This window comes from Anoplophora glabripennis, unplaced genomic scaffold (assembly GCF_000390285.2).
Source record: "Anoplophora glabripennis isolate ALB-LARVAE unplaced genomic scaffold, Agla_2.0 scaffold376, whole genome shotgun sequence".
Classification (NCBI taxonomy): Eukaryota; Metazoa; Arthropoda; class Insecta; order Coleoptera; family Cerambycidae; genus Anoplophora; species Anoplophora glabripennis.
Genome location: NW_019416547.1, coordinates 16,599 through 35,984, shown reverse-complemented (window position 1 = coordinate 35,984; position 19,386 = coordinate 16,599). Strand labels below are relative to the sequence as shown.

Below are 19,386 nucleotides of genomic sequence, written 5' to 3'. Positions count from 1 at the left end.
TTTACTTGATATTTGTCTTATAAAAGGAAGTACCCTGCACAATGTCAGGTGATGACTGACTTCTCGTTAAACTGGGTGCTACTGAAACACTCGAGGCCGCCGATGACTGCATATCTGAAATTTGAAAAAGTCCTAACTTTGAACTATCAATATTCAAAATTTTTTCCCTACATTTCTCATCTATCTTTATCTCATAATTTTCTAGAACTGGACCTATTTGAGGAAAGGGATTCCTCAGATCGCCATTGCCATTTTCTTTAGTTGTTTTCTCTTTATTGCGGCTATTAATATTAGATTGAGATTTCTTTTTGGCCTTTTTCGTTTTAGTTTCTTTTTCATTTAATATTTTGATTTCGGGTACTCCAGCAGTCTGTTTTCTTTCAAAAATTTTTATAACTTTTTCATTTTTAGATGACTGAATGCCACTACAAGAAGGTCTAGGCTCTTTTTCCAGTTTTTCAGGAGTCTCATCTTGAATTCGTACTCTTTTCGGATCTTTATGAAGCTTTTTTTTATCAGGCCTCTCATTTCTTTTAGTAGGAATTTCGTGGTGTATATATTTTAGCCTACTATTGGTTTCACTTCTCGTTCTTTCTAATTTCAACTTTTCAAATTTTAAATTGAGATTATCAACTTCTAACTGGAGACAAAGATTCTCATAGACTAAACAACCGTTTTGTTTAACCAGCTGGAATATTTTTTTTTAGAATTATTCAATATTAAAATTCAAAATAAATACATACCTGTAGATATTTCTTACTGCTTGGAGAAATTGAACTATGCAATTTTTCATTTACTAAATCATTCAGCTCCGAGGTTAAATTTTCTATTTTCATTTTATAGTCGTTTTCCAACTAAAAGAAAGATTCTATATTCCCGCCGTTTCTTAATACGTATAAATATTAAACTGCTAAAAAAATATTTTACATAATAATTTTTTATACCTCTATACCTTTTCATGTTCCAATTTCATTGTTTTGAATTCCGTCTTCAAACACGTTTTTGTGTTTTTCATTCTTAAAAATTTTATGCTTAAATTATAATTAGCTTCCAAAGTCTGATTCAAAGTTTGCTTCAATTTCATAATTTCACTTTTACATTCTGCTACAGTTTTATCATCGCCAGCTAACGAAGAACTACTTATTAACCTTTTAATTTTTTTACATTCATTCATTTCTTGACAATAAATTTCTTTTTCCTTAAAATAAAACTCCCTTTCATCTTTTAACTGCTTGGCTAAACTATTATTGGATCTTTTCTGTTTCAAAAGATCTAAATGTAATTTTTCCTTTTCTCGAGCTAGTCTTGCTATGGCGACTTCTTTTTTCTCCGTATCTTCCTGTAAAGCATTAATTGCCGCCTTTAAATTCGTTATTTGGTCTTTAAGTGCCTCTATTTCTTTAGCTAAAAGAACTTCCTCTGTCATTGGAACTTCCCGATTGCCTGCAGGTTCATATGACGGGTTTGAAGGCTTTGACAGTACTCTCCTGCAATTTTTCGTATTTACGAGCTGTTATAAATAATGCAAAAATTTACCTAACCAGTTTTGTTGGACCGGATAACTTAGACTTTAAAGCTTTTTTCATTAAAAATAAGACAGTAAATTATACCAAATAACTTACAAATCTTTAGATGTTTCACTGTCATTACACTGGCATATTTCTACAAATTTTGACACTGCTTTTAATTTCAGTTTCGGATAACAAAAGTAAAAGTAATTATCGTATAACCCCTGTATGTTTTGCAGTATGACTATAGCCGTTATTGGATGTTATTGACACATACTTCTGTTATTGATTGAAATGTTGACATTTGACAGATTCAAGCAAACAACAAGGAATTTTTAGGTTAATTTGTCGTTAACTAATAAAGGAAGTTAATTTAATAGTAACTAAAAATGAATAATATAGTAGTGCCTGGTGAAAAACATCCCGAAATTACATCGGCAGACGAAACAAGTTTGTTGGTTGTTATTTTAGATAGCAATCCTGGGCAAAAAATGTTAAGGGACAATCCTCATGTTCTAACTCACTGTATTGACTCTGTGATAGCATTTGCAAATAGTCATTTAATGCAAAAGTCTCAAAACAGGTTAGCAATAATGGCTTGTCATTCAAAAACAAGGTAACTTTTCTCAAAATCAATAGAGAAGTACAACTTTTAGCTATTCTTTTTGCTTAGTCAGTTTATATACCCTGGACCAGGAAAACCACTGGATGTAAGACAAGTTGATGGGCAATATGAAGTTTTTACTGCAGTTGAAAAGACAACAAAACAAAACTTGGCGAAGCTGCTGTCATCTGAAAATTCCACCATTGTTACAGAGTCACTTTTAGCAGGAGCAATCGCCATGGCTCTTTGTTATATTGCGAGAATACAAAGGACGAAACCTCCAGGTGCTAAGGTATACAAAATATGTCTAACAGAACATTTAAAATATGAGTAATGTTTTTCAGTTGAATAGCCGTATTTTAGTCGTTACGGGAAGCGGATGTTCTGCGTCACAATACATGAACTACATGAATGTTTTTTTCACCGCCCAGAAACAAAACGTTGTGATAGACGTTTGCACATTGGACCAGCATTTGAGTTTATTGCAGCAGGGTTGCGATATTACAAACGGTTTATATTTAAAAGTCCCACAACTGCAGGGATTGCTACAGTATTTATTGGTAATTCTTGTAACCATTCTCTGTATTAAATGTGTCTGAAAATATTGTTTTCAGTGGGTATTTTTACCAGAACCACCTATTAGAGAAAAATTAGTACTCCCACCACCTGTAAAGGTTGATTATAGAGCTGCATGTTTTTGCCATAGAGAACTTATTGATATTGGATATGTTTGTTCTGTCTGTCTTTCAAGTAAGTTGAACTAATAAGTGCCAAAATTGTAAGTAAACGTATATATATTTTTTTAGTTTTCTGCAAGTTTAGTCCAATTTGCACAACGTGTCAGTAAGTATACATTTTCCTAAACTGTTTGAGGTATACATTTTTAAGTACTTACTTAAAGTTACTTTCATTTTTTAGTACTGTATTCAAAATGCCAGCTCCGTTAGCTGTTAAACCAAAGAAGAAGAGGATTAAACTGTAATTTTTTAATTACATTGTGAATGTTTAAGTTTTATAATTTGTTGCATATTTTTTTGCATTAAAAATACTTTTAAATAAATACAAAATACAAATTAAATGGTATGATTCTTAAATTTTGATGTATTATTATGAATGTGGATAACAGACCATATATTAAAATCTGTATTAAAAATAATAGAAAAAAATTGGGAATTAAATATTCTTCATTCAGAGATCAAAGGACCTTTAATTTGTGAAAAAAGTCAATAAAGAAATGGTGTTATTTTTGTCAAAGGGTTGATCGTTCTAATTCATAAGGAAATTAATAATTTCTAGTACTGCGAATGTGATTCGTATTTGTGTGGTATGAATTATAAAAAATGTCTCATTTGTGAAGCTCTTGCAAATATTTAAATAAACATAATGTTACTTGTAGGTAACTAACTAACTTTAATCACTGTAATTGTTTAAAGCCTGGTATGTACCTTACAGGATTATTCAGCATTGTAATTACAATCAATAAAGTCAAGTCACTTTTAAGAGACGGCGTAATTGTCACACATCACAAAATATATCGTTATTATTATATTATTTATAGTTCTATGGTAGTTTCTTTTTTTTTATAAATAATAAATGTTGGAGCCACTTTGAGATATTTAATTTCAATTTTCATATATTTTTACGTTTTCTCTTGGGGCACAATATAATTTTTATTAATAAATATTTAATTGTTCCACTGCAGCACTATAAACAATACATTTGGAAGATGAGATGTTCTTAGGCTCTCCAACTGCTGAATTGGCATTACTCCACAAGTAGTTTTCTATTCTGGGCCACAAGGTAGTTAATTTCCATATCAGTTTAATACCTATTTTTTTTTTTACTTGAAACTACTATTCGATCTAAATGCAAAATAAACTGCTATTTGTATTTACATTATTTCAATGCTATTGCAAAAATAAAAACGTAACACTTAATCAAAGATTATAGTCATATGAGTAATTAAATAAGAGGGTTTTATTCTGTCTTCTGTCGGCAGCAGCGGTAGGGTACCTCCATCTGTAGCTGGTGTAGCAAACGACACACTCGGAAACCACATACCATAAAATAATTAAAGAAACTGCATTGAAAAACACAATTAGAGTAATTTCTAATTCTACTATCTAATAGATGTCGCTGCACCACAATGGCGGTAAATTTAAATATAATGAAATGCACTAAAAATAAAAAGTATTTCATAAGTAATAGGTCATAAAACAGCTACTAATAATTTAAGATAATAACTTTTTTTTCGCGAGTGTAGTAGTATGTGTAGTGTGAGAGAATGAAGAGATTTAAATTACCAGATGACAACTAAGATCAAGAGAGATAGAAAAAGTAATTACACGTCAGATGTTCACCAATATACAGTCGCGAAAAAAGCCTACAGATTCGATCTGTGGTTGCAGATTTCTGTTTAACAATTTCTATAAAGGACAATGTTTTGCTGCACCAACACGAGATGGCCTCAGTGAATGCATGCTCCGTTCGCCCTATCCAATAAAATCCTCCTATTTATTTACTTATATGATTATAGTATATCCATTTTTTATGAAATCAAATACGCAAACTATAATAAATATTTTCCCTACAAGACTAATTTCAGTAATTCCACATTATTGTTATAGATGTCACTTTCTCACTGCAAAAATGCAGCTGACTTTCGAAGAATAAACAGATTTAGGGAATCAATTTAAGTATCTATAATAGATAAGTAGGTAGTTCAATATTTTTAATGTCTTTAGTTATGGTATTTATTACAAATTATACAATAATTCGAAGTTAAGATCATTCTTAGAAATTGTGCAGAGGTACAAATGTGAACAAGGGCGTAGCTAGGATTTGTGCTTGGGGTGAGCCCAGGAGCCTATTTTTTTAAAGTTCTTTTCACTTTTCATTTTACAAATGTAGAAAAGCGAAGAAAAATTCTATTTAATAAAAAAAGCAACTTTTACTCTGTTTATGAGAAAAATTATATTATTGGATGTTTTTATTCTGAGGTCAGCTTTCTGGGGTGGGCCGTGGGCACACCTCTGCCAACCCTATATGCCCATGCCCATGAATGTGAAAAATTGGATAGTTTTAGGTACCTACTATTACAAATTATACATAAAATATGTTCCAGTTTGAATGAAACAAACTTTAATTACTACTAATAATTTTTGTCACCATTATGTTAGTCCACGAAATGTAAAAAAAAAATCAGGAATGAAGAAATGAATAAACCATTGCTTTCATCTATTTCCTGTTGGAGTGTTTTGAATTTTAAGCGACTCTGAAACTCGAATAAAAAAAAACCGGTATATATTTTCGGAATACGGGCCTATTAATAGACAAAATTTTTTAATATATTTACAGTCTCGGCGGGAGACCTACTTAAGCTCCTTGGGATGGGTTTATTAATCCGCTTAAAAAAACGGACTGAAACTAGAACGCCTCATCGTGGGGGACATAAACAAAGTAACAGAATTAACACATTCTCGGCGAGTGGTATTTCGCAAAAAGTAACCAAATTGGCATAAAATAAGTATGCAACCGCCGCGCGAAGTCAGAAATTTATAAATTTTCCGAAAGTCACGTGCCAGTTAGTGTACGCACGCGTTGAAATTTTGACGTTAAGAACATTAGAGAAAAGATAATGAAATTCGTTAGTAAAGAGTAAATGTGATGTAATTTTAGTGACTTAAACCTGGAGAAAACATTGTTTTAATAGAAACAGTTATGTGCTCGTGGGAAATATTTAATGACTAAAGTTCACAGGTAAATGCACCTACCTGCCACGATTTTCTCACCTGTCCCCTGTCTCCTCTCAAGTGTCATACTTATTTTTATTTAATCTTAAACCACGTAAAACTTAATTGAGACGATTTCCAGTTAAAAACAAACAAAATTGTAAATAATTTCTTTTTATATACGAACTCGGTTTATGAATTTAGTCTTAACCTCAATTATTTCAGATTTATGTAAAAATGGTAGTGAAATCTCCATTAAAACGTACTGTGCGTATTTTGCTAGTGGGTGATAGTGGTGTAGGTAAAACCTCCTTAATTTTATCCCTCGTAAGTGAAGAATTTCCGGAGAATGTACCACCAAAGGCAGAAGAAATTACCATACCGGCAGACGTTACTCCCGAACAAGTTCCCACTAATATTGTGGACTTTTCATCAGCCGAACAAACAGATACCGACTTAAATGAACAAATTAAAAGGGCCAGTGTGGTTTGCATCGTGTATGGTGTCGATGATGAAGATTCCATTGAGAGGATAACTACGCATTGGATGCCTCTCATAAGGCAAAACCATCCGGATAAACCATGCCCTGTGGTGTTGGTTGGAAACAAAATCGATCTTGTGGAATACTCAACTATTGATGTAAGTCAGTACATGCTATTTTTTTAATTTAGGGAAGTTTTAAATGAGATTTTTTTACGAAATAAATATATTTTAGGGTATATTTGAAATAATGGCAGAATTCTCTGAAATAGAAACTTGTGTAGAATGTTCTGCAAAAACTCTGAAAAATATTTCAGAGATGTTTTATTATGCTCAAAAGGCAGTCCTGCACCCTACATCACCAATTTATTCAGTAGAAAAAGAAGACGTGAGTAAAACCGCAAACACGTTACCTTTCGTAGTTGTAAAATTATATTTTATTCCAGTTGACAGATGCATGTAAAAAGGCACTAATTAGAATTTTCAAAATTTGTGATATAGACTGTGACGGTTTACTCAACGACATAGAGTTAAATAACTTTCAAAGCCGTTGTTTCAACGCACCGTTACAGCCACAAGTTCTAGATGATGTTAAGGCTGTTTTGAGAAAGAATTTGGAAGACGGAGTGTGTCAGAATTGTGTTACGATGAAGGGATTTTTGTATTTGCACAGCTTGTTTATACAGAGGGGTAGAAATGAGACCACATGGACAGTGCTGCGAAAATTTGGATATAACGATAACTTAAATATGTCTAAGGATTATTTATTCCCAAGGTAGGAAATAATTATTGTAATATCGCACTGTAAATTTTTGCTCTTTCTGACTTTTATCCTATAATAAATAATTCCTATTTAAATCAGAGATATTATCACTGTTGATCGGTTTATCACGGGTTAAACTTGATAGGTTTATATCATATTGTAAATAATCATCAATGTTTGGGTAGATAACACATGAAAATATTTCATATTTTTTAATTATTACAATTATATTTTGTTCTGTTTGAGGAATTTAGGGATAGTCAAAAGTGGGAATACAAGTAAAATTTCTGTTGGTCCAACTTTTTAACAGTCCCACTAAAAATAATAGAATTATGTGCAGTGCCCCATTTAAATTTAAAAAAACTGGGAGATGTGGTTCCTCAAAAAAAATATTGGGGTTATTCACTTAATGTTTTTCTTTACATTGTGTATCTAGGATACAGGCTGTTAAAGTTGTTACTTTGAATGGGGTTTTTATTAATTATGGATGAAAATAAACATATCAAAATTTGTAAGCAAATAAATATCAACTTTGTCTTTAAAAAAAATGTGCAGTTTGAAGAATATATGTTAAAATCAAAGTTACTAATTTAGTTTTTTTTGTTTTTTTTTTAAATCTTCCGGACATTGAAGAAAACAAAATTCAATTGTTCATCAACTTTTAAATTAAAATTGAAGTTGATGACCCAAACCAGATTTCGACCCAGATTCATACCGTTTTTTTGAGACAAATTTCTAATTAATTTTTGTGTAGTCTGTAATCACTTAAAAAACAGATTTTTCACAACTACCCTTTTTGTTCTCTGAAAAAAATTTCAATTTTTTTTTCGTCAATTTAAATGTTATTTGCGGTAAAAATGTGAGAAAACCTCAAAAAAATTTTTTTAGGCTCAAAAAACTTGACCCTTTAATTTTTTTCAAAGATTTGACTTTGAAACAAAGAAAGGGTTCGCTAGATCGAGATGAAACTTCACAAGCTTCTTCTAGGTATATCAAACTGTAAAAGTCATGTTTAATATTAGTCATTTCGTAAATATTTCTAATTTAGTCGTCAATTTTCTAAAAAACCATAAATTACCATTTTTTTCCTATTTTTTAAAATTCGTGTAAAAGATGAAAAAATATTTTTTCCAAAAAGTTGCAGCAGCATGTTATACGAAATTTATTCCAGTTTTCGAAACTGCCCTTCAATTCTCTGTACGACCATTTGTCATCGAGATATTGATGATTGAGGGTAAAAGGATCCTTTTCCATTAAAACTCCAATATTTCGATGAAAAATGGTCGTATCGAAATAAAAAAAAAGGAAATTGAAGCTGAATAAACAAGCTATCTGGTCCATACAATGGCTTAACTGAAACAAATTTATCCAAGTCAGTGGACTCAGAAAAAAAAAGAAAATTGCAAAATTTTTTTGTCATGCTATTTCTTAGAATTGCATGATAACTGTAGCTCCTAAAAAATTTCGAAAGATCTAAAAACTAGAATCTTAGAGCTTCAAAATGCTTTTTTCTAATTCCCAATACGACCATTTTTCACTTAAATACAGTCTGTCAAAAATCATGTAAAAATTTCGGAAATTCTTCTGACTTTTTAATTGCTTGCGTTAGTGTATGTGAAATATCCTTTTATTTTTCCTTCATATGTGGTTTTAATAATTATTTGTCATTTTCTGTGAACTAAGAGCTTTTCCCTTATTTTTCTCGAAAAATAAAAATGTACATCCTATGGATTTTCAACTAGTGTACCTTTTTTATAGTATTATTATTATTTGCTGTTTGCAAAGCATTTATGAAACTTTGATTTTTTAACAAATTTTTCTTTCAGTTATACCTAAGTACTATCTATTTTCATGTTTTTCTTCACACACAGTTTATATTATTTATTCTTGTACAAACGTTGGCATCTTTGTCTTTACTTTAACACCTTGTATCCAGGAATGCAACATCAATGAGAAAAAGTATTTTTTGTAGAATAAACCTTGTATACTGTAAAAAAATAATTAATTAAGAAATAATGTATTATTACTTGAAGCTTAAAAGTACCGTCAGGGTGCACCACAGAGCTCTCGCACAAAGGCCAACAGTTCCTCACGCATATATTTGAAAGATTCGATAAAGACAGAGACAGGGCTCTTTCTCCTGCAGAATTCGACGAGCTCTTTTCTACCTGTCCCACTCCTGCTTGGGGCCCCGATGTCAGTGCCATGGTCCCTACCAACGAGAAGGGTTGGATCACTTTGCAAGGTTATATGTGTCAGTGGGCACTGATGACGCTTGTCGATCTGCCGAGGACTTTCGAATACCTGGCCTATTTGGGGTATAATATTTACGAAAATGAGAGTCAAGTAACGGCAGTGCAAGGTTTGTAGGGTGAAAATCCTTTGCATTTTAAAATTCAATGCATTTCAGAAAATTCAGGTGATTGCTTCAAAAATGAGTGTTTGTAAAGACTACTATAAAACAGATACAGAAAAAATGGACAGATACGATTTTTAAGTTCTCTAAAAAACTGATGAGTCAGATTTCAGTTTGATATTTCCTTTAGTGAGCCATAGGTAAATTAATTTTTACCTAAAACAGGTCGATGTGTTGTTCCATGCTTCGTTAGAAAGGAATCATACATTTTTATTTCCAGTTTCTTTCAATTATTTTCTTTCAGCGCTTTGTACTACAAACATTATTAATTTCATTTTGTAATAACAACATTTTGTTCATTCTGAAAAAAAGGGATTTTTTCAAATTTAAAAGTTAGTCAGTTCCGTGGACAAATAGTAATTGAGGCTAAATTCTTTACGCTTTTTAATTATTTCTGACAATTTAAATTTGTCTGTCTCTGCTTATTTCCTTAGTTGGAGGCATGATATGATGTTTAGTCTTTTATTACTTACTTACTTCATCTCTTAACAATTTTTAGCCAACATCCAAGGATCCAAGTTCACAAAATAATTTGAAGCGTCTTTCTCCCTTCAAAAAAAAAATCTGTCTCTTTTAATTTACTTTTAATGGTATGCACTATTTTCCTTCTCCCAAATTTTGGCTGAACGTCATTGAATTATATGCTCATTTCCCAAGCAAAATCACAAATATTTGATTTCTCAAATTCTCGTTAAGGTGTACTATAAATGTACGTGGCATAATACCCTATAGATAAGGAAAAAAAAAATGAAAACTATGCCACAAGTAAATAACTTTAGATTTCTCGATTTTCAAGACAAATTGAATATTTGGTATCTTTGGTGCTGTATCGGTTAGAATTAAAATAAAATTGGTCCCTATGAACTGTTCGACATGGAATCTATTGATGATACTAGTTTTTTTAGTGGATCTCATGGTTACTATAAGCTATAACACAAACTTGTGTGCTTTTTAATGGAACCTCGAATGGAACCAATAGTTGGTTAAGATGTAGAAAATAGAATAACGAATATGAGAAATACAGGAAATTATAATTTTTTTTATTTGAAATAGTTGCTAGGATAATAATCAAATTAATAGGTTGCCAAAAATGCCGTGGCAACTTACCTTTTTGAACTAGAATTAATAATAATGAAACTGGAGATAAAGAAATATATTTCTGCAAAGAAAAGGAGAGATAACGTTAGTGGCGGCTAATAAAAATAAATTATTTCTTTACAAAATAAAAACTATCTTATTTATATACAGGACCTTCATAAATGTTTACAAGCCATGTGACTGCCGAGCCTAGGCAACCTAACAATGCACGATTGGTACTGTAATTCAAAAACATATGAAGATACCAAATATCTGACTTAACACTTGATTTTGTCTTAAAAATTGATACCGAAAACGTATCATCAGTTTTTTTACAATTTTTAGTAATTTGTGAGATTCCATCAAAATTGACTCACACAATCAGTTCCATGTACAGGGTGATTCACTATATTTTGACCCCCCCCCCTTAACTTTTTTGTTTTAAGAGTTATAAAAAAATGTAAAATACAAAAGTTGCACGATTTTCTATGAATTTTAAAAAAATTATATTTGAAAATCAAATGAAGTCCAAACAAAATGGCCGCGGATGTTAACTTTGTTAATTTAAATGAAACACCCTGTATATACCCTGTATATTATTACATATTTGGATAGAACGTTCTTTGTCGAGCATAGTCATATAGGGTTTGTTGGGTCCATCTCTAACAATAAGCGAGATACTCTTAAAAAAAAACAGAATGTTTTTTTATTAAGAAAATAAGATATCTTGTAATTGTTAGACCTCTTAGGCATTTTTGCCTTTTTTCGAATTACGTAAGGATTAACAGATTTAGTTGTAATATATTTTGACATATCGGACATTGATATGGTCCAAAATGCGTATAGATATTCTAACTAAATCTCACTAATTAGGCCGTGAGAGGCCTAATTACTCATGGACAATGTTATATAGTAGGCCGTGACAGTGACAGATAATGTCATGATAACATTGTTATTGATTGACAGTTTGTATTATTATTTAATTAAAATAGGTTACACAGAAGTAGAAAATTAAAATATTAGGAATTAAAGTAGAGTATGGAGATCTTTACTCTAGCGAAATTTAGTTAGAATACCTAGCATTTTGGACCATATCAATGTCCGATATGTCAAGATATTTCACAACTAAATCTGTAAATCCTTATGTAATTTGAAAAAGTCAAAAATGCCTGAATGAGGTCTAAATAATTACAAGATGTCTTATTTTCTTAATAAAAAACCTTTTATTTTTCTAATAGTATCTTGCTTATTGTTAGAGAAGGTCCCAACAAACCCTATATGACTATGCTCGACAGAGAACGTTCTATCCAAATATGTAAAAATATATAGTGTTCTATTTAAATTAATAAAGTTAACATCCGCGGCCATTTTGCTTGGACTTCATTTGTTTTTCTAGTATCATTTTTGAAAAATTCATAAAAAATTGTGCAAAATTTAATAACCTACTTATATTTAAAAAAATTTGTTACATTTCAAAAATAGGCATGCATCTTAAAACAAAATGGAATACATGGTCTCTAATGTTTTTTGTAGTTGTATTGGCATTTTTTACTAATTAGATTCAAAGATAAAATACAGTCTTAAAATACTCATAATTGAGGTAATCACCAATATGGCACTATTTTTTTATTTCTTGTTGCAAGGGTAACAATTATTTATTTTTTTTTAGTCACGAGAGAAAAAAGGCTTGACTTGGTGAAAAAACAGTCGAGCCGAAACGTTTATCAATGCCACGTTATTGGTCCGATGGGCGCTGGGAAATCTAGCTTTTGTAGGAGTTTTATTAAGTCAGCACTTGATGTAAGTTGCAGCTTTTGACAAAGTTTAACATATGAATTTTGTCTCTTCATCAATCTTTTAATATTCTCTCGTTTGTTTAACTTTGTAAGTTATTTTCGTCTTTGTTTATCTTTTTATTAGTCAATAAAATTTCATTACCTTGAGCAAGTTGGTACCTACATTATAAATTTTGTCATTAGTTACGTATTGCAGTAATTTTATTGCTTCTAATAATTTTTTTTATTACCTTCAATCTGTTTTGTTTCCTTAATTTACTTTTTATAATTATTTTTTTATAAAATATTTCGTTAAATTAGCTTTTAACAATATAGAACAATGAAACGTCTATGATAAATATTTTTTTGTTTATAGAACTTTTTATTTTTTTTTATTTTGATTTCATTTATTAAAAGTCTACACCTTGCATCGAAATCAGAAATCCACTAAACATGGAAATTGCATCTCAAAGTTGATTTCTGAGCCACTTATATGAGAAAATAATTTTGAAATTACAGTCCATTTTAGTGGTCCATTTGTTCATTGTCTTTTTAAATCATTTATAGAAAAAAGAATGTGATATTATTTATAATATTTAGTAAACCGTGACTCTTCAAATCAAGCAAATCGATAAATATTTAATTTTGTAACCGGATTATTTCCATTTGTTTCATTCAAGGTTAACCTACGCAAACAATCGTATAAAAAAGTAAATTATTTTTGCCTTCATAAACAATATTATTTATCTTCAAATTACATGTTTCAACGATCCTTTGAAAAACACTTTCCAGGGTAAAAATGCTCTTATGGAGAAAACGGGAACCCCCAACTGTACAGTCAACGTGGTGCAAGTATACGGCCAGGAAAAAATAATGGTGCTAAGGGACATCAATGTCCGCAACGTATCTGACCCACTGATGCCACAAGAGGTGCAATGTGACGTGGCTTGTCTCGTGTATGACATAAATAACGAAAAATCCTTTGAATACATCGCCAGGATATATGTTGTACGTAAAATTGAATCAAAACGCATTTTTCACTTATCGTTGTTATTATTTTTGTAGAAATACTTCGCAGAGAGCAAAATTCCAGTGCTAATGGTTGCTTGTAAGGACGACTTAGAAGAAGTACGGCAGGAGTATCTTTTACAACCCGCCAGCTTCTGTCAAAAGTACAAAATTTTACCCCCGCAACGTTTCAGCGTCAAGGGCCCCTTGAAAAAGGACATGTTCGTCAAGTTGGCGACCATGGCCGCTTTCCCGTAAGTACTACCGCAGTCGTTTCTATTGAAAATTAATTTATACGCCAATTTATTAATTCTTGATTTTTGTTAGTCGTTTTCAAGCAGCTTGGATATTATTCTACAAGCACAGGTTTGTTTACGTAGACGTACAGCATTTTGTTCGATGTGTAATGGTTGGGCAAATTTCGTGGTAAAGAGGGTGTAAAATAAAATTGATGTGGGGCTAAGTCACACTACGGCAAATTGGCTTCGTAAGGCTTTACACAATTTATTTACAGCTTGATTTATACTCAAAAAAAATGTAGAAAATAAACTTTTTGTAACACAATTTTACATGAAATAGCACAAGTTGCGACACGGACACATGCGATTACACAATTGCACAAAATATACATATATTTATAATGTTATTGAAGTTATCCGCTTAAACCATTACCACCTAGTTTATAAAGTCCTCGACGTTTCATTCGTGACAGATAAGTTACTCGGTAAAGAAACGAAACGATCTTCCGATCTTCTCCCACTACTGGACCACACGCTCGGCCCTTTTTGAGCATGTTTGGAGTAATTTTTCACCTATTTCGCAGCACTTTATCGGAAAATTTGAATAATATACGTTTTGTAATATTATAATTCTACTTTTACAATATGGCTTCAAGAAATTTTGGTAAATTTTCAGATTTTTTCCGGTTTTCTTAGTTTCTAATTATCTGATCGGGTCAATTGACGTCTCGTTTTATTCATATTTCCATTCTCTACAAATTGTCTCTTTATAGTAGTCAGATTGCTCCGTTAGTGTAGATTTTATAAGCAAAAAATGCGGTTTTTTGCATAAAAATGGTAAAAAAAATTAATTAATGGTAAACTCGAGTAGGAAACATATATTTACATACTGTCTTTTATATAATGGCACAGTCCATTTGCTACTACTCGTAGTATTTTTTTCACAAAATCAGTGATTTAATGCTCTATTGATGGACCTAGGCCCGGTACTTTGAGTCTCAGTTAAAGCTTGATTAACTGATCAGGCGATTAGGCTGTACATATACTGAATTATTTTATAATAGTATATTCACAGTCTAATCGCCTGATTAGTTAATCAAGGCTTAACCAAAACTCAAAGTACCGGGCCCTAATATAATATGAAACACATCAAAAAGGAAATCTGTAAAGTGTTTACAGTGGTGGTCATGGTTACCGTCACACAGTGAGTCTGGGCTCTGTTTAGTCCACTCGCGACCAAATAATAGCTATTCACCACTTTCTTTGCTTTCTTTTCTTATTAAACGTAATTTGCTTACAAGTGGTATAAAATTTTGTTGCTTACGTACGTGTTTTTTTTAAAATTGTAAAAGTTTAAATTAGATTGTAAAGATAGACTAACAGCACTTGCAATGAAATCTATTGAAAAATCCCAAATTTTAATGAATAAGTAATTGTAAAGCTTATTTCGGACAAAAGCAGAAGAATGGACTTTCACTATAAAAAAATAATGTTTTCAATTTTACGTAATACTACCCAATTATAACGAGCGTTCAAATAAAAACGTGGTCAAGTTGGTTCTGAAAATTTGGACGTAGGGCGTAGCGTATAGCAAATGAACTTAAACGTCATCTGGCAAAGCGCTATATTGCCGCTATCAATTTGAATATTTTCGTTTTAAAAAGCGTTTAAAATGGTGTTTTCTCAAGAACAAAAAGTGTTTATCATAGAGTCCTACTTTAGAAATGGACGCAAGATTGATGGAATATGGAAGTATTCTATTGAGGAATGTTTCATAAAATTTCAAAATCAATTTCCCGGCGTTGTTGAGTACAAAATTTTTCAAAGTGCAATTCAGCGTTGTGTTAATGTTTTTCGTGAAACGGGCAGTGTAACAAGAAAAGAAGGAAGCGGCTGACCTACAAAGCGGACTGAAGAATTAAAAGAAAATGTCCAACAAATAATGGAAAATGCGCCAAGAACTTCTGTACGTGTTTTATCACAAATGGTGGGAGTATCAGTCGGTACCTGCCACACAGTGTTAAAAAAAGATTTGCGTTTGTTCTCTTTTAATTGTTTGTTATTGTTATCACGATTATTCTTAGAATAAAGTTATATAGTCATTAACGTTATTGAAACTGACAGCTGCTATACAGCTCGTTGAGAAATGAGGTTAAGTTGGTCGCTATAAGCTACTCCCTACGTCCAATGTGTCAGAGCCAACTTCGACCACGTTTTTATTTGAACGCTCGTTATTTGATTTTTTTTCAAACTTTGTACTTAAATTTTTCCGCCCTCCTTGATATGGAAGTTAAAAGCCGCCACTGCTATACTAAAACCGCTGTATCTTTTCCATTGCGTTACAAGCAATATTCGTATGAACTAAGACGAAAAACCCTAGTCAAATTATTCACTGTTTTCATATAATTGAATAGGGGAGGAAAGATTTGATAAATGTTCTGTCTTTGAAAGCAAAGGTCAGTCGTCAGTTAAATTATGGTATTTACGAGTCAGAGATGAGAAATATTCTGAATGAATTTGAAAGACGTTTTTCCCATTTTAACAAATTGACGAATATTATAAATTTCATGAGCATATCCGTTTTCTTGTGAAGATGTTGAAAAATGTGCTACTGAAATATCAAACATCTTCAAGCAAGACTTGTCTTTTGTGGAAAATGAGGTATTGCAGATGATTTCAGATATACTGGGTGGCTCAGTTTAATCGACGCACCCGAGTATCTGTTGCTAAGCCGAATAAAAAAAATCATCTTACTGGAGCCACATTCTTCCAATTTTCAATATTTGACCTTGATTTGACCTTTTCAAGGTCACTCTAAAAATTGTTAAACTACCTTACTGGACGTAAAATTTCCCGCTCTTTCCGAATCCGGCATCAAAAATAGGGTTTCCCATTTAAAAAATACCTTTGACCTTCAAATGACCTTGAAAATTGACACCAAGGTCAAAGTTATTATTGCAGTTAGATGACCCCCTTTGTCCTGAATAACTTTTGTCTGAACATTTTTTTTTATTCGGCTTAGCAACAGAGATATTCGGGTGCGTCGATTAAAATGAGTCATTCGGTATATCTCAAAGCAAGAGCAAGTGATCCGAAATTTTGGTTTTTTATATTAATTAATATTGTAATAGTGACCAAAATGTTAAAATTGATCAATGTTTGTCCTAACTTCATGTCATTAATAATTAAGGATTGATTAAACTTCTGGGGCGACGTCACTAAACAGTGACGCTAAGATGTGAGACTTTATATTACAGGTGGTAATGATTAAGCACAATTTTTCTAAATCACTATTAATAACAAAACATGATCATTAACATAAAAAAAAAAAATCAGAATTATTACCAAATTTACAATCCTTATTGGTAGGGGGGGGGGGGGATAGATGTAGCACTATATTTAGTCTACTGTGGTTCTTTCTTGATCTTCCTTTACGGCTTGTAGGCTCCCGTTGATAGAAATTTTTTGTTTTCCAGTCCGTTGCGCCGCATGGTTCATATGTTACTGTTGCGCCCTCAGCCCACAGAGTGGCTGAATCAGTTTTGCAGGTTGCTATCACTTTTAGACTTCTAAGAATGTTATCTAATACACATTTTGAACAGTTTCACCAAAAATCTAATCCAACATTGTATTCGAAGTAAAATAGTTGCGTTTCTCGTTGTTACTAACGCTTTTTATTTTCCTTTATGGGTTTTGAAGAATGCAAAACTCATATTCTGTTATAAAAATTGTTCGCATATGGGGTGTTTTGAAGAAGATTTTGAAATTTAGGGGCAGGTAGAACGTCAAAAAATAAAACGAGCTTTTTCTAAGGGTCATGTTCAAATTCAGCAAAATTAATGGAAACCACTTTTTCCATAGTCGTGTTGTAGGGTCTTTCTGTTAAAATGAAATATATATAAAAAAATATCTAAAAATGTTTGGTTTCTATTCATCTCAGTTTTTTTTTGGCCAATTTGAAGAAAGCTGGTTTAAAATACATCATTGTCAGTTAAACCAAAAGTCTTTTTGTATGTCTAGATTAGCCTTATTTGCAAAAATTATTAGAAGAAAAAAGTTTTCTAAAATCGTAAAGATGTTTCCTATTTGGAACAAATTTTATGGCGGCCACTGTATAATTTTCCAAATAGTTATGCTTTGTTAAATATTTATTTGAAGATATCAACAAAAAATTTGGGAAACGGAAAAATCTTTTAAATGTATCTACCTGGAAAACCTGGAATTTTTAGGGAAATTTTGACCAGTTTATACACTTTGCCTAATATTAACAACAAAACGGGATGGTCCTAAAGCCCATAGAAAAAGTCATCTTATTTTTTTATGTTCTACCTGCTTTTCGATTTGTCGCACCTGTTTTCAAAATGCCCTGTATAATTTATCTGTTTGTTTTAACGCTCAACGCTTTATGTTTTGTGTGTAACGCTCAGATGTTTCAAAATGCATTGAAAATCGGTTATTTGTTCTAGAATCAAATAAAAGTGTTGTAGTTATAAAATTTTTAAAAAAATTGTGTACCGTCAATGCATTTTGAACTTTCAGCATGCGCTTTTGAATGTCGCATGTCGATTGAAGTTTACAGAATTGAATCTAACGACTTTCGTATCTTCGCAGGAACTTCAGGGAGTTCGGCGTCACGACCGACTCGACAGTCTGGTGGAAGGCGGGTCTAAGTTTGGCGGCCGTTACGGCTTTGGGACTGTTAGTTGCGAGGGTGCTGAACACGTCGGATAAAACGAGATAGATTTATGGAAACGGTGAATGTCTTGAGTTTAGTTTGTAATTATTGTTTATGTATAATCATTGAGTTGTACTTCCAAATTATATTTTTACATCCCTGGATATGGAACGGTTATTTTTTCACATGGGAGTTGTGTAAAAAACATGATGCTTGATTGGACAGTGTGGTAAGTACATCGAAAAATGCTTTAGAGTTGAATGACCTTTGATTATGATGGATCCCCCTTGGCCAGAGGCGTGCGTTTTGTTTTTTTGGGAAAGGTTACAATTAATCGGTATGTGATAAATATATGGATGGAAACTTTTTGTTATAACGAAATTCCAATAGCATTAATTTAACAGGCACAGAAACGCATATACATTAATAAGTTATGTATAAAACAATCAAAACATAAAAGGAAAAATAGATAAAAGGAAAAGTTTATATACCGGTTGACCACGAGATTACTACCCAGGCTCTAGATTAGGCACGAAAAAATATATTGATTTCAATTTTTGGGCATGTGTATCATTGAATTTGATGCAAAATTTAATCATAAAAACAACTGAGGGTCACTTCCTATTTGACTGGAAATGTCCTAAACTTTGTTATTTCATATGGAACACCCCATATATTATTTTTGTTTTACTAAAATATTACACTAAAATATATATATTATGTCCTATACCTATCGTTTACAGTTTCCGAGAAAATTGCGCTTTAAAATGTCGAATGTGTCATTTATAAAATCCTTTTGAAAGAAAACAAACGAAGAAAGGGACAAAGTCATACGATAACTTTAACTTATTTTAGAAGTACTAAAGTCTGATATAAAAATGTCGCACTTCTGGCACATCCGGAAAATACCGGAAGTTATCTTTAATAGCAAGTAACTGCAATAATTTTAATTGAATGCCCTACAACAAATTGAGAATTCGTATTCTACAAACAATTTCGAATCATTTTTATGTACAGTTCCCTATACCCAAAGTTCAGAGTTTTTGAGATTAAATGTTTAATGTAAAATTGTCATCTGAACAATGCATAAATGGAAAACGATACAATCAG

The 19,386-nt window shown here is 31.7% G+C and overlaps 3 protein-coding genes across 6 annotated transcripts; 2 read left to right on the top strand and 1 right to left on the bottom strand.

Annotated features, from left to right (window-relative positions):
* Position 1: 1 nt before the first annotated feature.
* On the bottom strand, positions 2 to 1,426 carry LOC108910485 (structural maintenance of chromosomes protein 4-like). Its single transcript, XM_018715090.1, has 4 exons — positions 953 to 1,426; positions 744 to 854; positions 172 to 688; positions 2 to 114 (listed from the first exon to the last, which is right to left on the bottom strand). The coding sequence occupies exons 1-4, from the start codon at positions 1,424 to 1,426 to the stop codon at positions 2 to 4; spliced, it is 1,215 nt and encodes a 404-aa protein (XP_018570606.1).
* Positions 1,427 to 1,822: 396 nt separating this feature from the next.
* On the top strand, positions 1,823 to 3,158 carry LOC108910499 (general transcription factor IIH subunit 3). Its single transcript, XM_018715116.1, has 6 exons — positions 1,823 to 2,124; positions 2,182 to 2,404; positions 2,457 to 2,672; positions 2,727 to 2,862; positions 2,919 to 2,955; positions 3,031 to 3,158. Exons 1-6 carry the CDS (start codon positions 1,898 to 1,900, stop codon positions 3,092 to 3,094), a joined length of 903 nt encoding a protein of 300 aa, XP_018570632.1. The 5' UTR covers positions 1,823 to 1,897; the 3' UTR covers positions 3,095 to 3,158.
* Positions 3,159 to 5,725: 2,567 nt separating this feature from the next.
* Positions 5,726 to 18,438, top strand: LOC108910498 (mitochondrial Rho GTPase). 4 transcript variants are annotated; one of them, XM_018715115.2, is made up of 11 exons: positions 5,726 to 5,871; positions 6,069 to 6,482; positions 6,559 to 6,711; positions 6,770 to 7,098; positions 9,120 to 9,448; positions 12,249 to 12,379; positions 13,147 to 13,362; positions 13,420 to 13,616; positions 13,690 to 13,728; positions 17,078 to 17,149; positions 18,213 to 18,438. In XM_018715115.2, exons 2-11 carry the CDS (start codon positions 6,081 to 6,083, stop codon positions 18,340 to 18,342), a joined length of 1,998 nt encoding a protein of 665 aa, XP_018570631.1. In that variant the 5' UTR covers positions 5,726 to 5,871; positions 6,069 to 6,080; the 3' UTR covers positions 18,343 to 18,438. The 4 variants fall into 4 exon arrangements, with proteins under 4 accessions (XP_018570631.1, XP_018570628.1, XP_018570629.1 ...); XM_018715112.2 differs by lacking the exon at positions 13,690 to 13,728; XM_018715113.2 differs by lacking the exon at positions 17,078 to 17,149.
* Positions 18,439 to 19,386: the final 948 nt, after the last annotated feature.

Coding starts and splice junctions, on each gene's coding strand:
- LOC108910485 (XM_018715090.1), bottom strand. CDS start 1,426: ATGACAGAGGAAGTTCTTTTAGCTAAAGAAATAGAGGCACTTAAAGAC. Junction 689..743: donor GCAGTAAGAAATATCTACAG/GTATGTATTTAT, acceptor AAAATATTCCAG/CTGGTTAAACAAAACGGTTG. Junction 115..171: donor GATAAAGATAGATGAGAAAT/GTAGGGAAAAAA, acceptor TTCAAATTTCAG/ATATGCAGTCATCGGCGGCC.
- LOC108910499 (XM_018715116.1), top strand. CDS start 1,898: ATGAATAATATAGTAGTGCCTGGTGAAAAACATCCCGAAATTACATCG. Junction 2,405..2,456: donor CGAAACCTCCAGGTGCTAAG/GTATACAAAATA, acceptor AATGTTTTTCAG/TTGAATAGCCGTATTTTAGT. Junction 2,863..2,918: donor TTGTTCTGTCTGTCTTTCAA/GTAAGTTGAACT, acceptor ATATTTTTTTAG/TTTTCTGCAAGTTTAGTCCA.
- LOC108910498 (XM_018715115.2), top strand. CDS start 6,081: ATGGTAGTGAAATCTCCATTAAAACGTACTGTGCGTATTTTGCTAGTG. Junction 6,483..6,558: donor TGGAATACTCAACTATTGAT/GTAAGTCAGTAC, acceptor AATATATTTTAG/GGTATATTTGAAATAATGGC. Junction 12,380..13,146: donor TTATTAAGTCAGCACTTGAT/GTAAGTTGCAGC, acceptor AACACTTTCCAG/GGTAAAAATGCTCTTATGGA.